Genomic DNA, 20,710 nt, shown 5'->3' on the forward strand with positions numbered 1-20,710 from the left:
AGTAACAAGAGAACAGAATGGGGTGAGAATAATTATGTTGAATGTGTGCTTGGATGAGTAACTATGTACTTGCTCAACATCAAGCTAATTTTCAACATTAAGCAGATTGAATTATGTTCTCTCCTTAGTGGGAACCAAAACAGCAGCAGCATCAACAATAACCCAACAAGAATATTCATCTCACTCAACTTCAGGTATAAAGAATAGAATGTTTGGAAATTAATGAAAAATGTAGGCACCTGAGGACTAAACCACACGCATTGTTTTCTAGGGTTTTATATAGCAAAGAACCTGCATTCTCCAGTTAATGCTGGCTGCTGGCCAACTGCCATCTCTCCGCACATTTGCCCTGAAGTGTGTGCACTTACGTAGAATGGGTAAATGCACAGTGTATGTGTGGGGCGAAATGCAGAGTGAATAAAAATCCTGCATAATGAGAGTCTCCATTCTGGGTGGTGCTAGGACGCTCTCGCCCTGTCTCCATACCCCTGAAGTGCTCAGCGCCTAAGAACAGAGCTCTGCGCCCTGAACTCAGGATGAATTCGGTTCGCCCAAGACGCGAGCCTACTTGCCAATAAGGAGAAGTGGCAGAAACTGTGGTGCCGAGAAGCCTGTTCAGCCTTTCCATGTGGTGAGAAAACACCCGAAGGCACTGTGGATTCACGGCTCCTTCAGCAGCTGTTTTGGAGAAGTTAATTTTCTGTGTGCCGACCCAGAGAATGGGTGGAAAATAAAGTGGCATTCCCCTGAACGCCATGGGTCCCAAGAGCCAGCCCTCTGTCCGCTGTATCTGAGAGGAGAGAGAGCAGTAGGGCGGGAGTCTCATTAGGTACAGAAGACCGTGATAAGCAATTCAGATGCTGCTTTAGCCTTATTCTAAGCCTTATGAAGTAGACATTATTATCCCTGCTTTAAAGATGAGAATCCTCAACTCTGAGTTTCCAAGAGGTTACGTAACTTAGCCAGAGTCTCGTCCTTAACTAATAGTAGAGTTAGGACTTGAACTCGAACCATGGTCATCTCACAATAACTTAAACATGTGGAAGAAAAGAAATCAGTAAATGATGATTTGGAGGAAAAACTGTTTTTAGTCCGAAGGTCAAAAAGCAGGGATGAATGTGTCCCTTATGCTAATTGCATGTTCTTATTCCAAGTGATAAAGCGTGTGGGGGGGTTACCACATGGGCTATTGTTGGAAAAAAGAGAACCCTCGTGTGCACAGTGATGCGTGATTACTCAGACTGGGGGTGAATGGGCTTTCTAGAGTCGCCAACAATGAACTGGGGGGGTCTGATGATAATAAAAGACTGGGCTCCCCAGTAAACAAATATACTGCAAATTTACCCGGAAAATCAGCCCATCGTGACAGAGAGCTCAGCCTTTGCCACCATGTGCAGCAGTGGGTGCTTTTCTGTGTGAGCTTAGCCCATGCTCTGTGGCCCAGGGAGCTCTCTGGGTGGGGGCCCTTGGAGTGAGTTATGAGTGGGGGTCTCGCCCAATCATCTGCCCAGAAATGAGTTACGGGTAGAGGTTTGGCTCAGCTCCTTCCAACCAAGCTTAGGGCATGAAGAGACATTCCTCTTCCCTTAGTGGCTCCCAGCCATCTTAAAGTCCAAGAAAGAAATCACCAGTCTAGTCTCTTAGGCTAAGCTCGCTAGCATGAAGTTAGACTGAGAAGACCTTCCTGACTGTGAACCGTCTGAGGCTTGACCATGAGCAATGAACGCTGGCTCTGGCAATCTTCTTTCCCAGAGACTTTCAAGAGTGTGAGAGATACCTAATTGCTGCCCATGGCATTGGCCAGGAGAGAACCTTCCCTCCAGCCTCACCTTTGCTTGCCGGTATTTCCGTAAAGGCCCAGTACAAATATAGAATGCATAATTTTCACATCATTCTTGGCAAATCCCAGGTGCACCCCATTAGCAAGAGTTCCAAGGATGCCATTTTCTATCAAGAAAAAGACATGCCGCATCATAGTGCTTAGCTCAGGGCCCTATTAATAGCAATCCTAATTATATGGCTGCAAATTTAATTCATAGCGATGATTAGTGTCAGAATCAAAGACATCAGGCATCAATATTGATGGAATTGCATAAGCCCCATAAACAGAGAACAAGCATTCCGACCCTTCCCCCTAGACGTGGTTTGCTGTTAACTATTGCGTTAACGTCTCTTCCAATCTTGCCAGATGGAAATGACTCCATTTCTCAGTGTCCTCCTCCCCCTGAAGCCTTTGCCCGGCCAGCTCTGAATGGGTATGACTGGCACACAAAAGATCCCAGACAGCATCTTTAAAGAAGAGCCCTGGGGCTCCAAGGGATGCACGGGTGATGGGCCCGGGCCCCCCGCTTTACACAGCGGCTCTTGGCCTTGTCGGCAACATTCCTTTGTCTCCCCTTCAGAAAGCTCACGGCACACAATGATGCCTGGAGAAAGAGGAGTCAGCTGGGGACTCTGCGTGGCACAAAAGGCTGCTACACCATCCATTGTGGCCTGGGCTCAGATCGGTGGGGACGGGGAGGAGGAGGCCTGAGGTGAGTGACACAAGGCAGCGTGTGCCGAGGTGACAGCTGGCACATCCTAGGTTTCAAGAACATCTTTGCTCAAAAGAGTGTAAAGTATTAGCCCTTCTACTCTGCTCTCGTGCATCTTCTGGGAGCTCTCTGTAGGGCAGGTGGTAGGGTATGGATGGACAGGCAGAATCTTAGAGAAGGCCCAAAGAGTGCTAAAAGCTGTGGTTAACAAAGCACAGGTCTGCAGTCAGAAAGGTTCAGATTCAAATCCCAGCTCCCTACTTAGCAGTAATGTGACTCTGGCAAGTTACCTACCTTTGGGCTCAGTTTGCTCATCTAAAAAAAGGATATAATATTAATTCTCATCTTAAAAGAATATCGTAAGGCTTAACTGAAAAAACACTTAGCTCAGGGTTTAGCACAAAGTAAGTGCTAATTTATAACAGACATCCCCGTCCCTGCAAAAAAAGGTGGCGGGACTAGAGAGAGCACTACATACAAGACTCGAGTTTCCCAATTCAGTGTTCTTGTCAGAACTTGTCAGCCCCGAGGTAAGAATTGTGTGGTGAAAAAGGCTAGGGCCTTGCTGGCTAGGCCCCAGTAAGATCTCGACGTGTGTGGAGTGAGGACTCAGGGATGCTGCTCACGCAGAGCAAGGCCTGGGATAGGAAGCGCAGCTAGACGCTTGCCCTGGGGAGAATGATCCTCAGACCAGTTTTAGGTTCTGCTTAGGAAACGCTGACGTGCTAGGGAGAGGCGGCAGTTCGTGTGATGTTTCGTGCAGAGGGAACCTTCTTCCATTTGATACAGAGGGAAGGGCCCCCAAACTGGGGCTGGAGCCATGTTCTGAAGTCTTTTGTAGCTATAAAATCAGGGGACGGTTCGTGACTTTGCATGATGGAGTCCACCTTCTCTCTGTGGACGCTGACCCCTCTGCAGCGTCCCGACTCCACAGCCTCTCCTCCTCCCCGGACTGCACCCCCACACGCCCCGAACAGTGAAGCACGAGAATTCCCGGTTTGTTACTAAAATCTGTTGATGCCATTGCCCCTTCCAGGTTAGGTGGGGACATCCTACTGGTGGCAGTAGTCTTTGAAATAGAAAACCAGAATGTGGTATCAAAGAGTGATGGCTGACTAGGACAACCCCAGGGGCACCCACTCCTAAACTTCTGCCCCATCTTGGAGCCTAGAAACCTCTCTGGAGGCTGAGACCAGGAGATGGACAGAATGTCAGAAAGATTCCAAAGGACAGAACCTCAGGTGGACCTTCATCACCTGCATCTCCACATAGTTCCTGCTTCTCTAAGACCGAAGAACACACGATAACAAGAAAGAAGGAGTTCGAGTAGCTTCAGGCTTTTAGATTTGTTATCTTTGGACTATACAAGTGACCTAGATGTATGCTAGGCCCATCTGCACTGAAACATTTGTAGCTCTGGTTCCAATTCTCACATTTTCTCTTGATTTACCCTGTGACCCTGAGTAAGTCTATAATCTCTCCGAGTTTCAGCATCATCATGTGCAACAGAGCAGAGAAATATCCCAGCCCTTCCTGTTCATTCAAAATGTTATGGACCAATGAGCTAATAGCAACCAAGGGAATCTGGGCCCTTGGAAGAAAAGCATGTTAATAGTATAGGAGGAGCAGTAGTAATACCAGTGAGAGTCACACGCATGGTGAAAGTGGTGATGTCAGCAATGGCTGGCACTTATTAAGCACTTGCTATGCATCCGGCTCTGTATTAGGTACCTTACATGCCCCATATCTCACATGCATAGCAATCTCACAAGGTAGCATTAGGGTACCTCCGAGTACTCTGAGGTTCCCCAAGATCACAGTTAATTTGAGGCAGAGCTGTGCAGCACTAGGATTTTACAGTTGGCTTGGGAGCAGGCGAAGGGCAGAGAATGGCCCTGTTTCAGTCAGTTCTGCAAAGCTGCAGGAGCAAACTGCCACTTCCCCAGCCCCACCCTGGGGAGGGGTCAGTACATATTGTTTGGCGATCTGAAACTCGGAAAGCTCTCACTGGTGACTAATGCATCGGTGCCAACGTTCAGGATTAGATTAGTTCGGCTCAGCTGGTCTAGTCTTCTAAGTATTTTTTTTCCCATGACTCAGGGCTGGGGGCAGGGGGCATGATTCTCTTCCTCCATCTGACCTTGCGAACATGTCACTATGACAGCTCCACTTCCCCAGGGAGCCAGAGTAGAGTGGGCTGGCGGGGAATCCTCAAAGATGTTAGGGATAATCGTGGAAAGCACTTTTGTGCCAAGTACTAGACTAAGGGCTTGATTTTATTTAGTCCTTATAATAACCATGCAAAGTATTCATTATGACCCACTCTACAGAAGAAAAATTCGAGGCTCACAAGGTAAGTAACAATAATAATAATACTTAAGCGCACATATGCTTAAGCTTGGTATCACTCTTTACACAAATTATTCCATTATGCTCTAATTATTTCCATTAGCACTAATTATCTTCTAAACTTAGCACACTGTGCTTACTTATTTTTTAAAAAATTTGTCTGTCTTCCCACATTAAGATATAATAATCTTCATTAGGGCAGGCAATTTTGACAGTTTTGTCTACTCCTGTGTGCCCAGCAAATGACACATAGTAGGTATTTGATAAGTTTTTGTTCAATAGCGGATTAGTTCATTTAATCTTCATTATAATCTCATGAGGCAGGTATCATCATTGTCCTCATTTTACACCTGAGGAAGCTGAAGCTCAGAGGTCGCACGGCTAGTAGGTTAGAGTCAGGATGGCATCCGTCCCATAAGCTCATATACTCTTCATTATACAAATCTGTTCCTATCCGAAGGCAGAAGACTGGACCAGCTGGTCTCTGGAGGTCCCTTCCAACCTGAGATATATGTCCCTGCCCCATATCCGCAGGCAGGCAAGGCTCAGTGGCCTTAAAGGCTGTGCATCGGTGTGGTCTGTGCTTTCCTAAAGAGGAAGGCTCTGAAACGTTAGCCTCCTGGAAATTCTGCCTGGCCTATTTGGGTCACCTGGATTCTGTGAGCTCCACCCCCCTCCCCTACCCCTGTCCCCAAAACACAGTTCCCTGTGTTTCACCTGTCCTGCAATAAAGCCCTGAGCTCCAGGCAGCTCACTCTTGGATGTAAAGCAGACTGCTGAGCACACAGCCTGATGCCTCCTCTATGGATTGTCCAAGACTGAAGCATGTGAGGAGCGGCACAAAAGATGCAAAAAATAAATGGACCTTTCATTTCTCCCTTTCGTCACAGCTCTGGGAGATCGGGGCCTCCTCCCCTGGGGTCAGCTGGGGCTCTGGATAGAAACCCATATCCCCTGCCTACACCTGTCATGGTCAAGCAGGGGGATGTGGTGGCCAGGGGTGGGGGTTGGGGAGACTGTAAATGTGACTCCTTCCCTGTGCCAACCAAAAGCTGCCTTTCCCAGCTTTCGGAAGACCAGTTCTTTAGACCCAAGAGGCCTATAAAACAACAAAACAAACAGTGAGTTTGGCAGCAGGAGCCTGGGCAGGAAGCCAGACTCATTCCTAGGGCTATGGTGGCGAGCTCGGAGCCACCACCGGCCTCTCCTAGGCAGGCTTCGGGGAAGGACGGGAGGGTGTCTGTTCTCTGCTCGCGCAGCCCCAACTCTGCTGAGATGCCTGGGGAGTTAGGGTATCAGATCAGCAGTCACAGGTCCCAGGGGAGCTGCGACACCTCCTGGAATTGGACCCGCAGCTCTGGCTGTTTCCTCGATCCAAGGTTCACACTGAGACGAGTGAATCATTTCCACTCAGAGAAATGAGTGGCTATTGTTTGGAGGAGTTAGCACAGAGGGAAAGGCATGTTTCTCAGCATTTCATCCAACTTAGCCATCTGTCTGCCAAGACAACCCCGCCCCATGAGGGAGCCAAGTCACAGGTTAGGGACTCTTCTGTGTGTTTTGAGAGGAAGTATAATCGCCAATGTGTCAACATTGTCAATGTTGGGGTCATGTAACCTTGGGCAGGATCTTTAATATCTCTGCGGTTCAGTTTTGCACATCTGTAAAATGGAGCAGAAATGCAGGGGGCGATCACCACACTTAGTTGAAGATTTTGCAGAAGATGGAAGGGACCATGCATAGAAAGGTATCTTGTAAGTAATATGTTACCAAATAACTGAGCAATAACCCCGGGGCCTGTAGAGTTAATACTTTCATGCTCTTGATGGATTCTTTCCACCGCCTAAACTGCTACTGCAAGAAGCTCCCAGTTTTCCTGGCTTTGCTTAGAAAATTGCTGGCGAGGTTACAAAGAGAAGAATAGAATTAGGACGTCAGGGCTTCCTGTGGGCTGCGGACTGGAGAACTCGGTTTGGTATGTCCCTTAGGGGAAGGCCAAAAGAATTTTCCTCAGGAATTTGAGCAGCCGGCTGTTAGCTAATGGGAAACAAGGTGGTGCCAAAAGGGGCCAGTGCCCTCCCCAGAACTTGAAAAGGGCTGTCTCTGTGGATTTGCAAGTGTCCAGGAGTCCTAGAAACAGAGGGCCGGTGAGGCAGAGGGGCGCGGTGGTTACCTGGGCCTTTGCACTCGCCTCCCTGCTGTAGGATCCAGGTGAGGCAGATGGTTGTCCATGCCATCCTGGGGATCGCCAAGCCACTGTATAAATGCTGTCCCCTTCTTCCACCTCCGCCACCGTTTCTGAGAGTACCACCCCACCCTCTTCCAAACGCCGTTCACCAGAAAACAAACTCTTCCTGTTACCCACCAGCGGTTTTCTTGTTTCCTTGACTCCTCATCCCACCGCCACCCCAATCCTCCCGCCTCCTCCTCCCCCTCGACACGTCATAACTTCCTTCCTTTGCAAACCAGCCACATCAACAGGGGTCACTCTTGCTGTCTGATCTATTCCAATCAGTGCAAATAGGTGTCTGGCATGGACAAAGTGCCCGATAAGTTTGAGATAAATTTAACGAGCTCTTAGTGCATGACAAATGTTGGATCTGGCAGTGGGATGGATGACGCAAATATGAAAAAGAAGGTCCCTGTCCTCCAGGATCTGTGAATCCTGAGAGAAGTGGACACACTTGCAGGTGCTCCCATGTCAGATGCCATCACAACAAAATTACTTGCCACGAGGGGCTGAGGAGGGCGCTGCTCACAGTGCTTGAAAGGACAGGGTGAAGGACCTGTCACCAGCTTCTGAGCAGCAGGCAAGGTTTCCAGTGGGGACAGGGGAAGAGCCAGCAGTCCCTGTTGCTGTGTAAGTGCCTCGGGGCCTCAGGGCCGGAGGAGGCCTGCAGGGACTCAAGCCAGGGCTGAGGCAGCCATTTTAGCAGCTGCAAAAGGAGAGAAGAAACCAGAGAGACTTTGCCCTAAACCTTGAGAGAGAGTCCTTTCTCTCACGCCCTGTGGGCTTCTGCTTTCTCACTCAGCCCCTTTCCTCCTGTGCCCCATGACTTGTACTTGAACAGCCTCCTGGACCCCTCCCTTCAACCTGGGAAATTGAATCAAATGAGTTTGCAGTTCCTAATGCCACTGCTCTTCCTCCATCTGCTTTGGTATCTCTTCGCTGGCCTCCCGCAGCCTGCTCTTAGCCGGAGGGACGTCATCACAGTTAACCCAGCCCAGGACACCCTGCTGTCCCTCCTCTAGCTCCGGTCACAGGCCTGCCTGCCCTCATCGCCTTGGCCGAGCCTTGCCCCATCTGTGCCAAGCTCCTCCTCCTGACCCTGAGGGGCTCCCACCACCCTCGGAGGGCAAGCTGGAACCCAGCCATGACTGCGAAGCCTACACCCAGAGGCCGTGGCCTCCCTGTCTCTGCTTCTCTGCTCTGCCACGGCTTGCCCTCCACTCCCATCACCCACTCCTACCGAAGGAGCTAGAGGAAAAATGACAGCAGAATTGAAAAGGTCTTGTGGTTACTGCAAGAGCCCTGATCCATGATCATCCTGTCTCTGCTGGATATTTCCAGTGACTGGGACTCACTCCCTCTTGAGTCAATTCTTTCCATTATGGAACAATTTTGGTGCAAGAAACTTCTTCCTTATATTAAGTGGAAAGCTAATCTACTGTCGCTCCTACGCAATGGTCTTATTCTGCCCTCTGGGGACACGGCAAATAAGTCTAATTCATCTTTCACAGCTTGGGCAGACGATCAGGATTCAAATCCTGGCTCCACCACTTCCTTGCTATGTGGCCTTGGACACCTTTACCTTTCTTGGCCTCCATTTTCTCATCTATAAAATGGAGGTGGATAATAGCATCTACCTCATGGAGTTATAGAAAGATTAAGTGAGTTAATAGATAGAAAGCTCTTGGAATAACACCTGACACCTAAGTGCTCAGTAAATTATAGTATCTGAAGAAAGCATTTTGTCTCCTCCTTTACGCTTCTCCTCTTGGCTTAACATCCTTTAAAAAATATGTATGAAGAACACACAGCATGACTCCCACATCCTTCCAGTGCTTGTTTATCTCACACTCTCATTGGCTTAACGCCCTCGTACGATGTTGTCTCCTACGTGGAGCTACCACTTCTCATGACCTGGAAATGGTCCTTCGATTAGTGAGGTGAAGACTAATGAACTTCGCTAGAACTGTGTCACGCAGTTGATTCATGCCAACCTTGTGGTCAGTGAAGATCCCAAGATCCTGCTCACTCGCTCCTCTTAGGATCAGACCCTCATGGCACGCCACCTCCACCTTCTACCGCGCCGGGTCCTCCAAGCCCCTCTGTGCACGCCTGACCCTCCCTGCCCGTGCTTTGCATCTGCACACAAGGTCTAGAATGCCCTTCTCTCATACTCTACTTCATCCACTCATCTGTCTCATTCAGTCTTCAAGCAAAATCTGGTAATCTTCCTCCCCGATCAAGCCTTCCAGATCGATCACTCCATTGCAGCTGGTTTCTCTGGAAGTTTTCCATTCCTGTGGTGAATCTTTGCCTGTCTCCTTATCACCTGTCATACGCTGACCCTTAGCCTATGTAAGTATTATACATCTCGCATCTTGGCTTTGAGGTCTTGTCTTTTTTCTGCTTGTTCCTTCTGCATGTTTGTGGCTCAGAAGGCCGTGGCCTCGTCTGTGATGTTCTCCCTGTGTCGAGCTGAGAACAGTACATCTTGGCTTTGAGGTCTTGTCTTTTTTCTGCTGTTCCTTCTGCGCGTTTGTGGCTCAGAAGGCCGTGGCCTCATCTGTGATGTTCTCCCTGTGTCGAGCTGAGAACAGTATAGGAGCGGGTAATGACACAGAGCATAACAGCACCTCATAGTCACGCAGTCCTCATGAGTCTCCGCTTCCTCTCCACCTCCCCACCCAGGGACATCCTCTTCCTACGGGCTGCAGTGGGTGAGGGCTGGACAGTCTGACAGACGCCTGGTCAGGCAGGGAAGGGGTGAGTAGTTTTGACACAACCTGCTTCCCTCCCTTCTCCAAACCCTTGGCTAGTGTTTTTCTTTATTTTCCTTCCTGTGTTGAAAGAGCTATGGGGCCTGGACCGTGGTAGGGCTTCCTGGGGACATTCCATAAATTCTTCATGGGCCCCTCTCTCTGGAGAGAGATGAGTGAGTAAATGGGAAGCCAGCAGGAGCCGGGGTGTGAGTACCAAGTGCCTCAAAGGAGTGTGGGTGGGAAGGAAGGGCGAGCTGCGCAGAGAAGGAGGAGGGGTATTATGAGCTCATAGACACAGTCAAAGAAAGGTGAAGGGAAAAGTGAGAAGGAGTAGCCAACTTGCAGGTTGGAACAAGCTGTGGGCGGCCACACCCCTAGCTTTGCCCTTGAACCCGCTGACTTGCCTCTATAGCGACCTGTCTGCCAGGGTTTGGAGAACTTAGCTCACATGGGTATGTGGTTTGGGAAGATGCCCCAAGCAGCCCCCTATGTGTTCTGTGCAAGATGCACAGAGATATGGGTAAGGCCAGCGCAAGGGTCCCTTTGAGTGGCTGGGTCGTTCTTCCTTTATTCGGTTCTCATCCATCCATTCAGCGAACATTAACACCTCAACTCAGATCTAGGAACGAAGATTGTGGAGGCACTAACCCCTGGCTGAACTCTGTAGCAAGCCTGGACCCGAAGATTGTTCTCAGGCTACATCCCCGGGTTCTGTGGCTGCTTCTTTAAGTAAAAATGATGCTAAATTGGGTGTCAGGGCAAGAAGAGATTTGTCCTAGTCTCTATGCTTAGACAAGTCACTTTTCTTCTCTGAGCCTCAGTTTCCCCGCCCAATAATAAAAGTATTGGGCCAGATGATCTCTAAGTTTCTTTAGAGGATAGTTCTGTTTTTCGAAACAGTTTTGGGGTCTATCCCACGTGTGACCAAACAGTGAAAGGATTAGGTAGGGCAAAGGAAATAAATATGAATAAAGCATGATGCCTGCCTTTAATAAAACTTTCAAGAGGATAAAGGAGACAGAGCTACATGAATGATGCAGAGAACAGTTGTGGCTACTGCTGGTCCCTAGAAAGCCTTTGTGCAATGTAGAAAAAGGTTGTCTTTTGGGGCAGATTAGTAAGAGGAGCCCCTCTATACAGATGTTTACAACTTTGGGCACGTGACTTGACAAGGAGAGTTGAGGCTAGATTTCTACTCCCATAGGCCCCTTGGGCCAATGCCCCTGTGTAAGGCGAGTCTGCCCAGGTAAGCCTGCTGAGCAGGGAAGTAGTGAGCCTCAGGGGTCCGAGTTGAACTCTGTCCTGGTGGAATATGCCACTTTTAGATCTTAGTGGAACTTCATAAGGCCGTTCCTTTCCTCCCCCACTTTGGGGACACAAATGCAGGAACCACACTCATCCTCTCTTCCTTGTGCCTCTAAGCCAAGCCAAGGTCCACAGTCCCCATCAGAGTAGGGGACACAGGACAGAAACAGGTAAAGACACTTTCCACAGAGAACAGAGTTAAAGGGCGTTGGTCTCATGGGAACCAGAAGATGTCTGGAGGGTTCGGCCCCTCCGCAGAAACCCAGACCAGTTTTTCTCACCTCCTCTGGCAGCAACTCAGAACAAGCAGAACACGGAAATTCTTCCCTGGGCTCCCTCCCTGACACCCGCCTTCCACATCCCAAACAAGATCTCTCCCAGGCTCTAAATGGATCAGGAGGAAAGAGCTACAGGGGTGACGTCATCATTGAGGGTGAGGTGTGCTGAGGTATTGCTTGTGCCTCGATCCACAGGTGGAGAGACTGGGGAAAGGTGGCAGGAGGATAAGCTTGGGCAAGGGGATTAGCTGAGAGCGGAAAGAACGTGGCCTGCTGTCATCCCACACGATGAAGCCACCTGTGCTCTGTCTCCACACTGTAAGCACCAGGCAAGCAGGTACAAACGCCTGGCTTCAGCCTGCCACACAAAGAGGCTGCCCACACTGCCCGCCCCAGACAGCCTGTGCCCTCCAGCTGGCAGAGGTGCCCAAGGCAGGCACAGAACAAGTAGTCTACTTCCTCCTGGCAGTTCAGGTCTTGGGGGGTAGGGGTGGAGGGGTGGAGAAGAGCCTGTGATTGCAGAAGAGGAAAGACGGGAGAATGGCATCTTACCCAGGTAGCATGTGCCATTGTAAAGCAGCCCCGCCACTTGCCTGTGTTCTGAGAATGGAGACCCACAATCTCCTTCAACCACATGCTTTGGCGTCAACAGTGACTATTGACCGGTACAATCAACTCTCCAGGCCGTGGGGAGGAATTCGTGATGTTGGTGATTCATAATTTAGAGAATCAAAAAATCAGTTCTACTCGACTGGGAGATAAAGAGTGAGGTATTTTTCTCCCTTAGGCAGATGCACCTTCCTAATTCCTTAAAGTCTGGGCAATATTGCAATATGTTTGCATTCCCTAGATGCTCCCTAATGGCTGGAGGAAGCAGATGAGCCAGAAGATAAGCCACAAAATTAATCCCTATCTACTCCCCTATCCAACTCCTTTCACCAAGAATATTAAGAGTTGCCCATAATTAAATCTCCACCAACAGTTGTCTTCCAGAAGGGGCTCCCAGCTGAGAAGCCAAATGGTACTGGGCACCTGAACTCACAGACTCTTACCTTTTTCAGCTTGCCACTCTTAGTCCCCACAAAAACCACACTGTAGCCGTTGTAAACATACGAGGCCACTGAGGTCATGCGGTCCCGGCTGGTGGTGTACAGCGTCAGGCCCTCCACCGGTGTGGAGCCTCCGAGCGGCTGGTTGATGTCCAGTCCACAGAAGTTGTCATCGATAGGGACCGGCTGGAGGGAAGGAGAGGGAATTGGGGTGAGTAGCCACAGAGGCATGGCAGTCACTTTACACTAGCCCACCCCAAACGCCAGCCCTAGAACACCAGGCTTCAGAGAGGCACAGACATGGGATGCAGGGTCCTTACGCTTGCTGCAAACAACCTCTCACCAGCTGGCCCACGAATCCCACAGTGAAACCAGAGAGAGGAAACAGCAATCTTCCTCACTCACCTGCAGTCACCCCATTCACTTTTCTGCCAAGAAATCCAGGGGTAATTTGTAAAGCTGATGGCTTAAATGCATTTTCTGGTCATTTTCATGGTCCCTATGGACCATGCCATTTTGTGGGGATCTTTCTATTTAGACAGTGGAGATTCAGTCTAGAAGCAATGTCCCAGGATTTCCACCAGCCTGGAGAGGATTTCTTGTTTGTTTCTTGGGCTGCAAGGCATCCCTTTGGGCATAAAGAATTTTGAACCAGTCAACTATTCATCACATCCTATACTGGGGATAGACTGAAAAGTGTCATCCTAATATTAAACAGAATTTTATACTTTGAAAAAGTTACTGAACCTACATAAACCTTAGTTCCTTCGTGTGTCATACCACCTGCCCACCTTTCGTAGTGAATTATCGAGGAGCAAATGAAATAATGCATGCAAGAGAGTTTTGTTAATTCGTACAACGATTTCCGCTATTGGCGTTATAGGTCTTTAGCCAGGTTCAAGAAGATATAAATAAGAGAGAATTCTGGAGGTGATATCCTTCCTATTACCGGACTTCTGAAGGGAGTGGTGATGTGCTTGTGTAAACAGTATCTTTCAGGAGACTGGGGCACCTCCGAAAGATCGCCTTAAGCAAATGAAAAAGTAGCTGGGCAGAAAGCAGGAAGAACTGAGTTCTAGTCTCTGTTCTACCACTAAGTGGTCGTATAAACTTGGAAGAGTAATCCTCTTTGGGGCCGTTAAAGCGAAATGTTAAATTGTTTCTGAGATCTCATTCAGTTAGAAAAAGTTAAAAAGGCTGTATGCGACCGTACGCTTCCTGAGGACAGAGGCCGCCTAAGGGCTTGTGGACTCTGCACAGTGCCTCTACTGGGCCATGATGGGTCCTCCGAATGCTCTAGTTGGCAGAACAACATGGACTCTTGTGGGCAAAGGCTGCAGACTCTGAGCCAGTAAAGAGCCCCGAGTCCTATGGCAGCTGTTCCTTCTGGGTCTGAAAAAGCATCCAGATGAGGAAGGAAATGACTGTCATGGGAAGAAAAGCGTCAGGGGGAACTCTGCAACCTGTTCTCTTTAATCTCTCTTCTCACCCTGGCCAGGGAAGGGTGGGCTGATGCATCACTCACCGACAACTGGTTTATTAAGCTAAGGCATGTAATTGTTAAACCAGGGAATTCCCGTCCATTCCAATGGGAACAGAGACTCGTATCTTGTGATTCTTTGGTTTTCGTAGAGCTAATGCTCCTGCTATTGGTAGAAATGATGGTGCTACCCTTGTGTGTATGTGAGAGTTGTGTGTGTGTGTCTGTGTGCACATTTTTTAGCAAAGGGAACTAACTTTTAGGTTAAGAATGACCTTGAAGTCTGGATAAGATGGAAGCCCACTCAGCAGAAAGGATAAGCGTCTCAGAAAGGAAGTGAAGCAGCAGTATGCTGGGGCCAGCACATGGGGGATGACTGTACATCTCTGCATTCAGTGACATCACATTGGTGGTTTGAAATCAGCTATGTTGGGCGTGTTTACACCATGGAAATTGGCAAATACTTCTGAAAGGCTCCCACCACCACCACCACTGCCTGCATTGAGCCAGCTATTTACTATTCGCCAGCATATTCCTAAAGCTAATGTGGAAATTTCTTGCTCCCTAGAAAGGCAGGTCAGAGAATCAGCAACCGCGTTCTACAGTTTCTACTTGTCTTTCTCATCCCTACACCTTAGGCAGCAGGTAAGACTCAGGAGAGATCTAAATTGTAGTCCTGTCTCTATGACTATCCAGCCACATGACCTTGGTGGCTCATGTACTTTCTCCGAGCCTCAGTTTCCTCATCTTTAAAGTGAAAGGATTGGATCAGGTAATCACCGAGCTTGCTTTCAGCTAGAAAAGTCCTTGATTTCATGGCTTCAGTTTCTTTTGCACTTTCTTCTGGGGGCCGGTAAGGCTGCATAGGCACAGGCATAACCCAAGCCAGCTTCCGAGAAATGATGAGAAGCAAAAATCCGCTGGTGATTGTGGATTTCTTTATATCTGTCCTGACTAGAATCTAGACTGTAAGGAAAACTGTTGGTTCTAAGTCCAAGCCCCCAGAATTGGCCGGCACTTCTCTCTCTCCTCTAAATGGTCAGATATTCCTAAACACCTGATGGTCTTCTTCTTTTGCTCAAATGACGAGACCTTGAAGTATGGCTTTCCTTAAAGAAGCATGACTAGACAGAAAGAACTTGGACTCAGAAGTCATATGGGCTGAGCCAAATTAAAACCTTTGTGTGGGTTTAAGCAATTTAGTCTTTATGAGTTTTTGTTTTTCCATCTGTCAAATGGGGATGATAATCCTTGCTTCACAGGGTCATACTGAGGATTAAGTGAGATCAGTTAAATTGCCCAGAACAGTCTTTACTACATAGCTGCTATTCGATGAATGATAGTCCCCTTCCTCTTCCCTCTTCTAGGAAAGAGCTCGGATCCTTCATCTGAGAGTTCCTTGTTAGTCCAAAGAGCATGTTAAAATTAATCCTTGGGACCACAGCTTCTCTCATCAAACCTTAATCCTCTCTAAAGCCACCAAATGTTTCTGGGTCCCTGGGTCTGGGACTCCTTAGATTATAAGGGGGCCCTCCTATTGCCGCCTTCCTGCCCTGTCTGCTGTAAAGGCTGCATCAGAAGGGTGTGATTTGGGGGGCAGGGGTAAAAGTGGGGAACGATGGTGAGGTGTTCTTTTCCCTGAGGTCCTGGTCCCACATGTCACCTCTCTCCTAGTGCTTTCGCTGTTCTTTGGTCACTAGCCGGGGTTTGTCTCACCGCAAGCGCTGGAGCCAGAGAAGGGTGTAGGCTTCCTCTTCTCTCTGGCTCAGAAGCAGGCAGGAATCAGCAGTTTCCTCCTGACAAGGCCCCCTCTGGGCGATGGGAACCAGGCAGAACTCTGCAAGGAGTTAACCCTTTCACTTCTCCACTTCTCCTGATTTGTTGGGGCCGTAGGTTATAAAATTTTATTGCCATAAAGAACTGGAGATTATCTAGTCAAATTTCTAATGTTACAAAAGTGAAGTAACAGCAAATAACTGGTTCTTTATTATTATGATTATTATTAATAATTATAGCTGCCATTTATTGAATGTTTATTATGTGTATTATGCTAAGCGTCTTATACACATTTTCTATTTGATCTTCATAATAACCATAGAGAGAGTGTACTATTATCTCTATTTAAAGATGAAAACACTACAGCTCGAACTAGGTACAAAACTTGTCTAAAGTCACACAGTTTTAAGTGGTAGAACTGATTTTTACCTACAAATCTGCTGGACTTCGAAGTCTATCATCTTAACCGCTGTCCTATTATACCAAGCAAATGATGGTGGAACCAGAAGCACAGACTAGGCACGATCTGTTTTCTCGCTTTAAGGAGTAATTTTTGGTCCCAAGAGCAGGCACCCTCAATTTAGGGTGTTCAGAAACCAGCCATGTGGGCCCCTTGGTCTCAGGTTTTTCCCCGGTCTGCACATTCAAGAGTCCACAGCACTTTGCACAGAAATCTGTCTTAGTACTTGTCACATGGCATAACAATTAACTTATAATGGTAAACCTAACATGATTCCCATTTCTCAGATGATAATGTAGAAATAGAGAGGTTAAGTTACTTCTGAAGCCGGGAAACAGCGTAGGTGAAATTTGAACCGTGGTCTCTGTTTCTAAAGTCCAAACTCTGAGCCATTATATTATATTGCCGGCTATTTCGCCCCACCCCTTCCCATCCCCCGTCCCTCTCTCTCTTTCTTGCCCCTATCCCCTATTATTCAAGGATCTACTGTGTTTGGAATGACTCAGTGGATCACCACGCATGTCCTGAGTGTCTGCCACGTGTCAGACTCTGTATTACTGGCCATCACTGGATACTTTAAACCTGGAAACCTCTCACATTTCAGGCCCTGGGTGATTCGGGGGCAGGGTGTGTGATGGGGCACGGGCAGGACAGTCGGAGCCCGAACTCCGGATCAGGAGCGGAGCCAGGCCAGCGCCTCCTTACCGCCTTGGTGCACTGGACGTCCTTCCCCAGCAGCCAGTTGAGCTCCAGGTTGCCCTCGCCCTGGTAGCAGGACTGCAGGCGCTCCTTGATCTGCAGGTTGATGGCTCGGATGGGGAAGGCACAGAGGGCAGAGTCATCGGGCGGGTGGTGATACTGCTTCTGCCCTTTGGAGAAGATGGCGAAGAGCACGTCATCCTGGCTGCTGATATTGAAGGCCTGGGCTAGGGAGTCTCCGGGCTTGGCGAGGTAAGCAGCCTGCAGGAGGCGGTATTCCACCCCGGCCCGTGTGCAACCAAAGGGCAGGGACACGTACGAGTGGAACTTGGGGTCGTCCTTGCAGAGCCGCACGATGCGCGAGGTGTAGAAGAGGTCTCCAGCCGAGTTGATGGCCACACCCTCAGGGGTCTCAGGCTGGACGGTGAGGAAGTAAACGAAGCCTCCACTGGCAAAACCATAGATGTAGAAGATGTCAAAGTGGGAGACCAGGGCCAGGGTGTCGGAGGGGATCTTGATGAGGGAGGAGACGAAATCACTGTGTAGCTCATAGTCGAGCATGGCCGACGACTCAGGGTCCCGGGGCAGCTTCCTGCTGGACAGCGTCGGGAAGTAATCCTGCTTCCCGTCCACGGCGGTGCCGATAAAGAGCTTGCCGTCCTGCCCCTCGGAGCGCACGATCACCCCGTACATTGTCCCCGTCTTGTTGACGCTGGACAGGTAGTGTTCCTTCTTGTGGGACGGCTCCACCAGGATGAAGAGGTCGTCCAGCCGCAGCAGTTTGCAGACGCCCTGGTAGAGGCTCCCGCAGGCCAGCAGGCGGTTCTCAGGGTAGTCGATGATGAGCAGCTTGTTGACGTTGTTGGTGAGGGTGAGCACCTCGCTGCAGGGCTGCACGATGAGGGGCGGGTAACAAGACTTGTTGTCCTCTTCTGGGCCCGTCTTGTGAGCCACCTGGATGGTCAGGTTGCCCGTCAGCTTATACACCCGGTTGATGGCCCCCACGTACACTGCCCCTGTCCCTCGGTGGACCGTCAAGTGGTTGAAGGTCCAGTCCCGGTTCTCAGAGTGGAAGGTGCTGAACTGAGGCATGCCGGCTGCTGGGGGGGCCAGCAGCACCCAGACCACTGAGAGCAGGACCACAGACCAGCTGTCAACCTCTGTGGCCCGTGGCCAGGGCCTCCTCTGTTCCATGCTGAGAGGGGCGAAGATGAGGAGACTGATTCTCTGAGCGCTCCTCCACGCCACCTTCCCGGGTTGGCCCTCACATGGTTCTGGAAAACACAAGGCAGGGGGGTCAGATGGAAAATAAGTCCTGAGAGGAGTGAATGGGACTGCTGGACCCAGGGTCCCAGCCCTGGCTAGCTCTGCGAGTCTCTTCCTTCTGTATTCTAGTTTTTCTATTTTTGACATACTTTCTCCCTCTTCGAGTTGTTCGGGGAATCCTATTATCTATTTTGGTCTCCAGCCTTTACACTGTAAAATCCTTTCTTTAACTTTACAAAGCATCTCTATTTCTGTGCTCTTAAGACATCGTTTTCATCTCTCAGAGGGGTTAAAAGGCTGTTTAAGTTCACTCAGCCCGCAGACCTGGTGTTGGGACCAGGGCCAGTCTCCCCTACCCAGGTGTCACATCTGCCCTCCCCAGCCGACTGGAAACCTCCCATTTTTAAAATGCTCATTAGGAAGATCCTCTCCCGGGTCCTCCTGGCCAACTGCTCCCAGAGTCGGATGTCGCAAAGAAAACTCCTTCTTATTTCAGACTTCCAGCCCCTCACACGGCAGTGGTTCCATGCTCTGTCCCCATAGGGAAGGGCTTCTCCCGAATAACAGTGCTCCTCGCCTCCCCTCAGCCCCGCCTCTCCAGAAAGAAGAATCCCTGATGTTAGTGGTTAAAATCTGTTAGAAAAGTGACACATACTGCGGCCAACAGCCCTAGGATCTCCAAATGGGCCATCAGAAGCATGGACGCCCCCAAGGAGTTGGGCAGACACCCCCCCGACACACACACACTCCTGTTTGGTACAGGAGGGTGCCAGCCACTGCCTCCCAGTGGGCGGGCTGCCAGGTCCTGGAGACATTGCTTCGACTTCTGTTTCTCTGCCAGCGGGGCGCAGGAGGAGCCGGCCTCGTGAAGCAGTACTGGCCATCTGAGTCCACCTTCAGACACCTGGGCAAGAGTTCTGGGTTTGGAAAATACGGGGCAGAGCAAAGCGGGGCAAGTCAAGGGTCAGTCTTGTTCCAGTACTGCTGAGGCCTCGTGACTGTTTGAGGGTCTATAAAGTCAACCCCAGCCTCAGCCCACCCTGTGGGAGCCTAGTCAGGCTCTTAGCCTGACTCATTTGCTCCTTCCCCTCCTTTTAGACCCCCAGGCCCTAAAGTTTTTTCTGTTTTCCAAGGAAGCTGTCCAGAGGGGCAAAGTGGGGCTCCTGCTGAGAGCTTTTAGAGACTCCTGGGCAGGGGGTGGGAGAGAGGGGACTGGTTCAGAGGCAGCAGAAGGAGGCAGCGGCCCGTGTAACAGAGAAATCTCTCCTCCTCACTGGACAGATTGCCCAGCACCCTTCTCAGACAAGTCCAGACAGCTCTGGGCGGTGAGGCGGCAGCAGTGGACACACCCAGGCCAAGGATGGAGAACTGGCTCCAAGGCAGCTTAGGAGAGTCCTACCTCTCCCTGCCCTCCCCAGTCTGGCTGGACTGGGTTAGAGTAAGAATGGATGCCACCTTGGGAATCGCACTGTTTTGTGTCTTTAGAAATGCTCCGTCCTCTACCTCAACTCTGTGTCCTGGGTCTGACAGCCACCACGGTGCCAGAGGCAGGCCCCACTTGACTCCTCCAACCAGGCTCCACCGGGGTTTCTGGAGTGACTCACGAGGCCCCAGGCTTCCTTGGAAAGAGGAAGGCAACAGCATCGTGAGGCCCCGGCTGACCTCAGGGGACTCCGACACAGCCCTTCCGGCCCCACGCGCACACCGGCAAAGCCTTCCGACAGACAGAGCTTTTGGTTTGAAAACCAGAGTTTATTTTTAGCTATGTCCTGGGGCCGGTAGCAGGACGTGAATTCCTCAAGAGGAGTTGTGTAAAGGAAATAACAGAATCCTCACATTCCCCAGCTGGACAGGGAACTGCAAGAGGCCATGGCCCTGTCTCTGAGTTGGAAAGCTGCTTTGGCCTCAGGTGGAGGGCAGTATGTTCTACCAGGAGCCCTGAGGAAGATTATAATGGTCACCACACCGCGCTTACAGTTTTGCCTTTTAGAAAGTGCTCTCTGAGATATTCTGGCACCGAGTTCGTGGGCAGTATACTTCCGCCTTCTCCACAACATACATGCACATACGTGTTTAGCCTGTGACAGTAGAGATAGCATCGAAGGACAGAGTGTGAGATTAAGACCAAGCATCTCACTTTCTCTGCCCAGCACTGCCCAGAGACACAGTTTGAATAGTGAGTGGCTTTTGTTGTTAGGCAGATTTGGGAACAAATTTGGGACCTTGGGCAAGTCAAGTCTCACCTCCCTTTCTGACAGAATGGGGATAATTACAGTAACAGTAACTACTTCTCAGTTGTCCTGAGAGTAAATGAGATAATGCAGAGAAATCTCTTACCCTGGTGGCTGGCACACAGTGAATGCTCAACTTCTGCTAATTATTATTTTCACTGAAGCCTCCCCAGAAGGCTGCTCTTCAGGAATCCTGTCAGAGCTCCCGACTTTCCTTTTTGCTCATATTCTTCCTTTCCATGGGAATGAACACTGGGGGTAGACCTTTGACCCCCTCCAGCTCTGACCTTTGAC

General features: G+C 49.7%; 1 protein-coding gene across 1 annotated transcript in view; it reads right to left on the reverse strand.

Annotated features, from left to right (window-relative positions):
* Positions 1–20,710, reverse strand: part of PLXNA2 (plexin A2) — a 198,460-nt gene that overhangs the window by 157,184 nt on the left and 20,566 nt on the right. Inside the window, exons 2-3 of the mRNA XM_015586276.2 lie at positions 16,926–18,193; positions 12,508–12,690 (exon numbers count right to left, since the gene is read on the reverse strand). Of these exons, the coding sequence (XP_015441762.2) occupies positions 12,508–12,690; positions 16,926–18,193 (1,451 nt within the window). The remainder of the gene's footprint in view (positions 1–12,507; positions 12,691–16,925; positions 18,194–20,710) is intronic.

Source organism: Pteropus alecto, unplaced genomic scaffold (assembly GCF_000325575.1).
Source record: "Pteropus alecto unplaced genomic scaffold, ASM32557v1 scaffold101, whole genome shotgun sequence".
Classification (NCBI taxonomy): domain Eukaryota; kingdom Metazoa; phylum Chordata; class Mammalia; order Chiroptera; family Pteropodidae; genus Pteropus; species Pteropus alecto.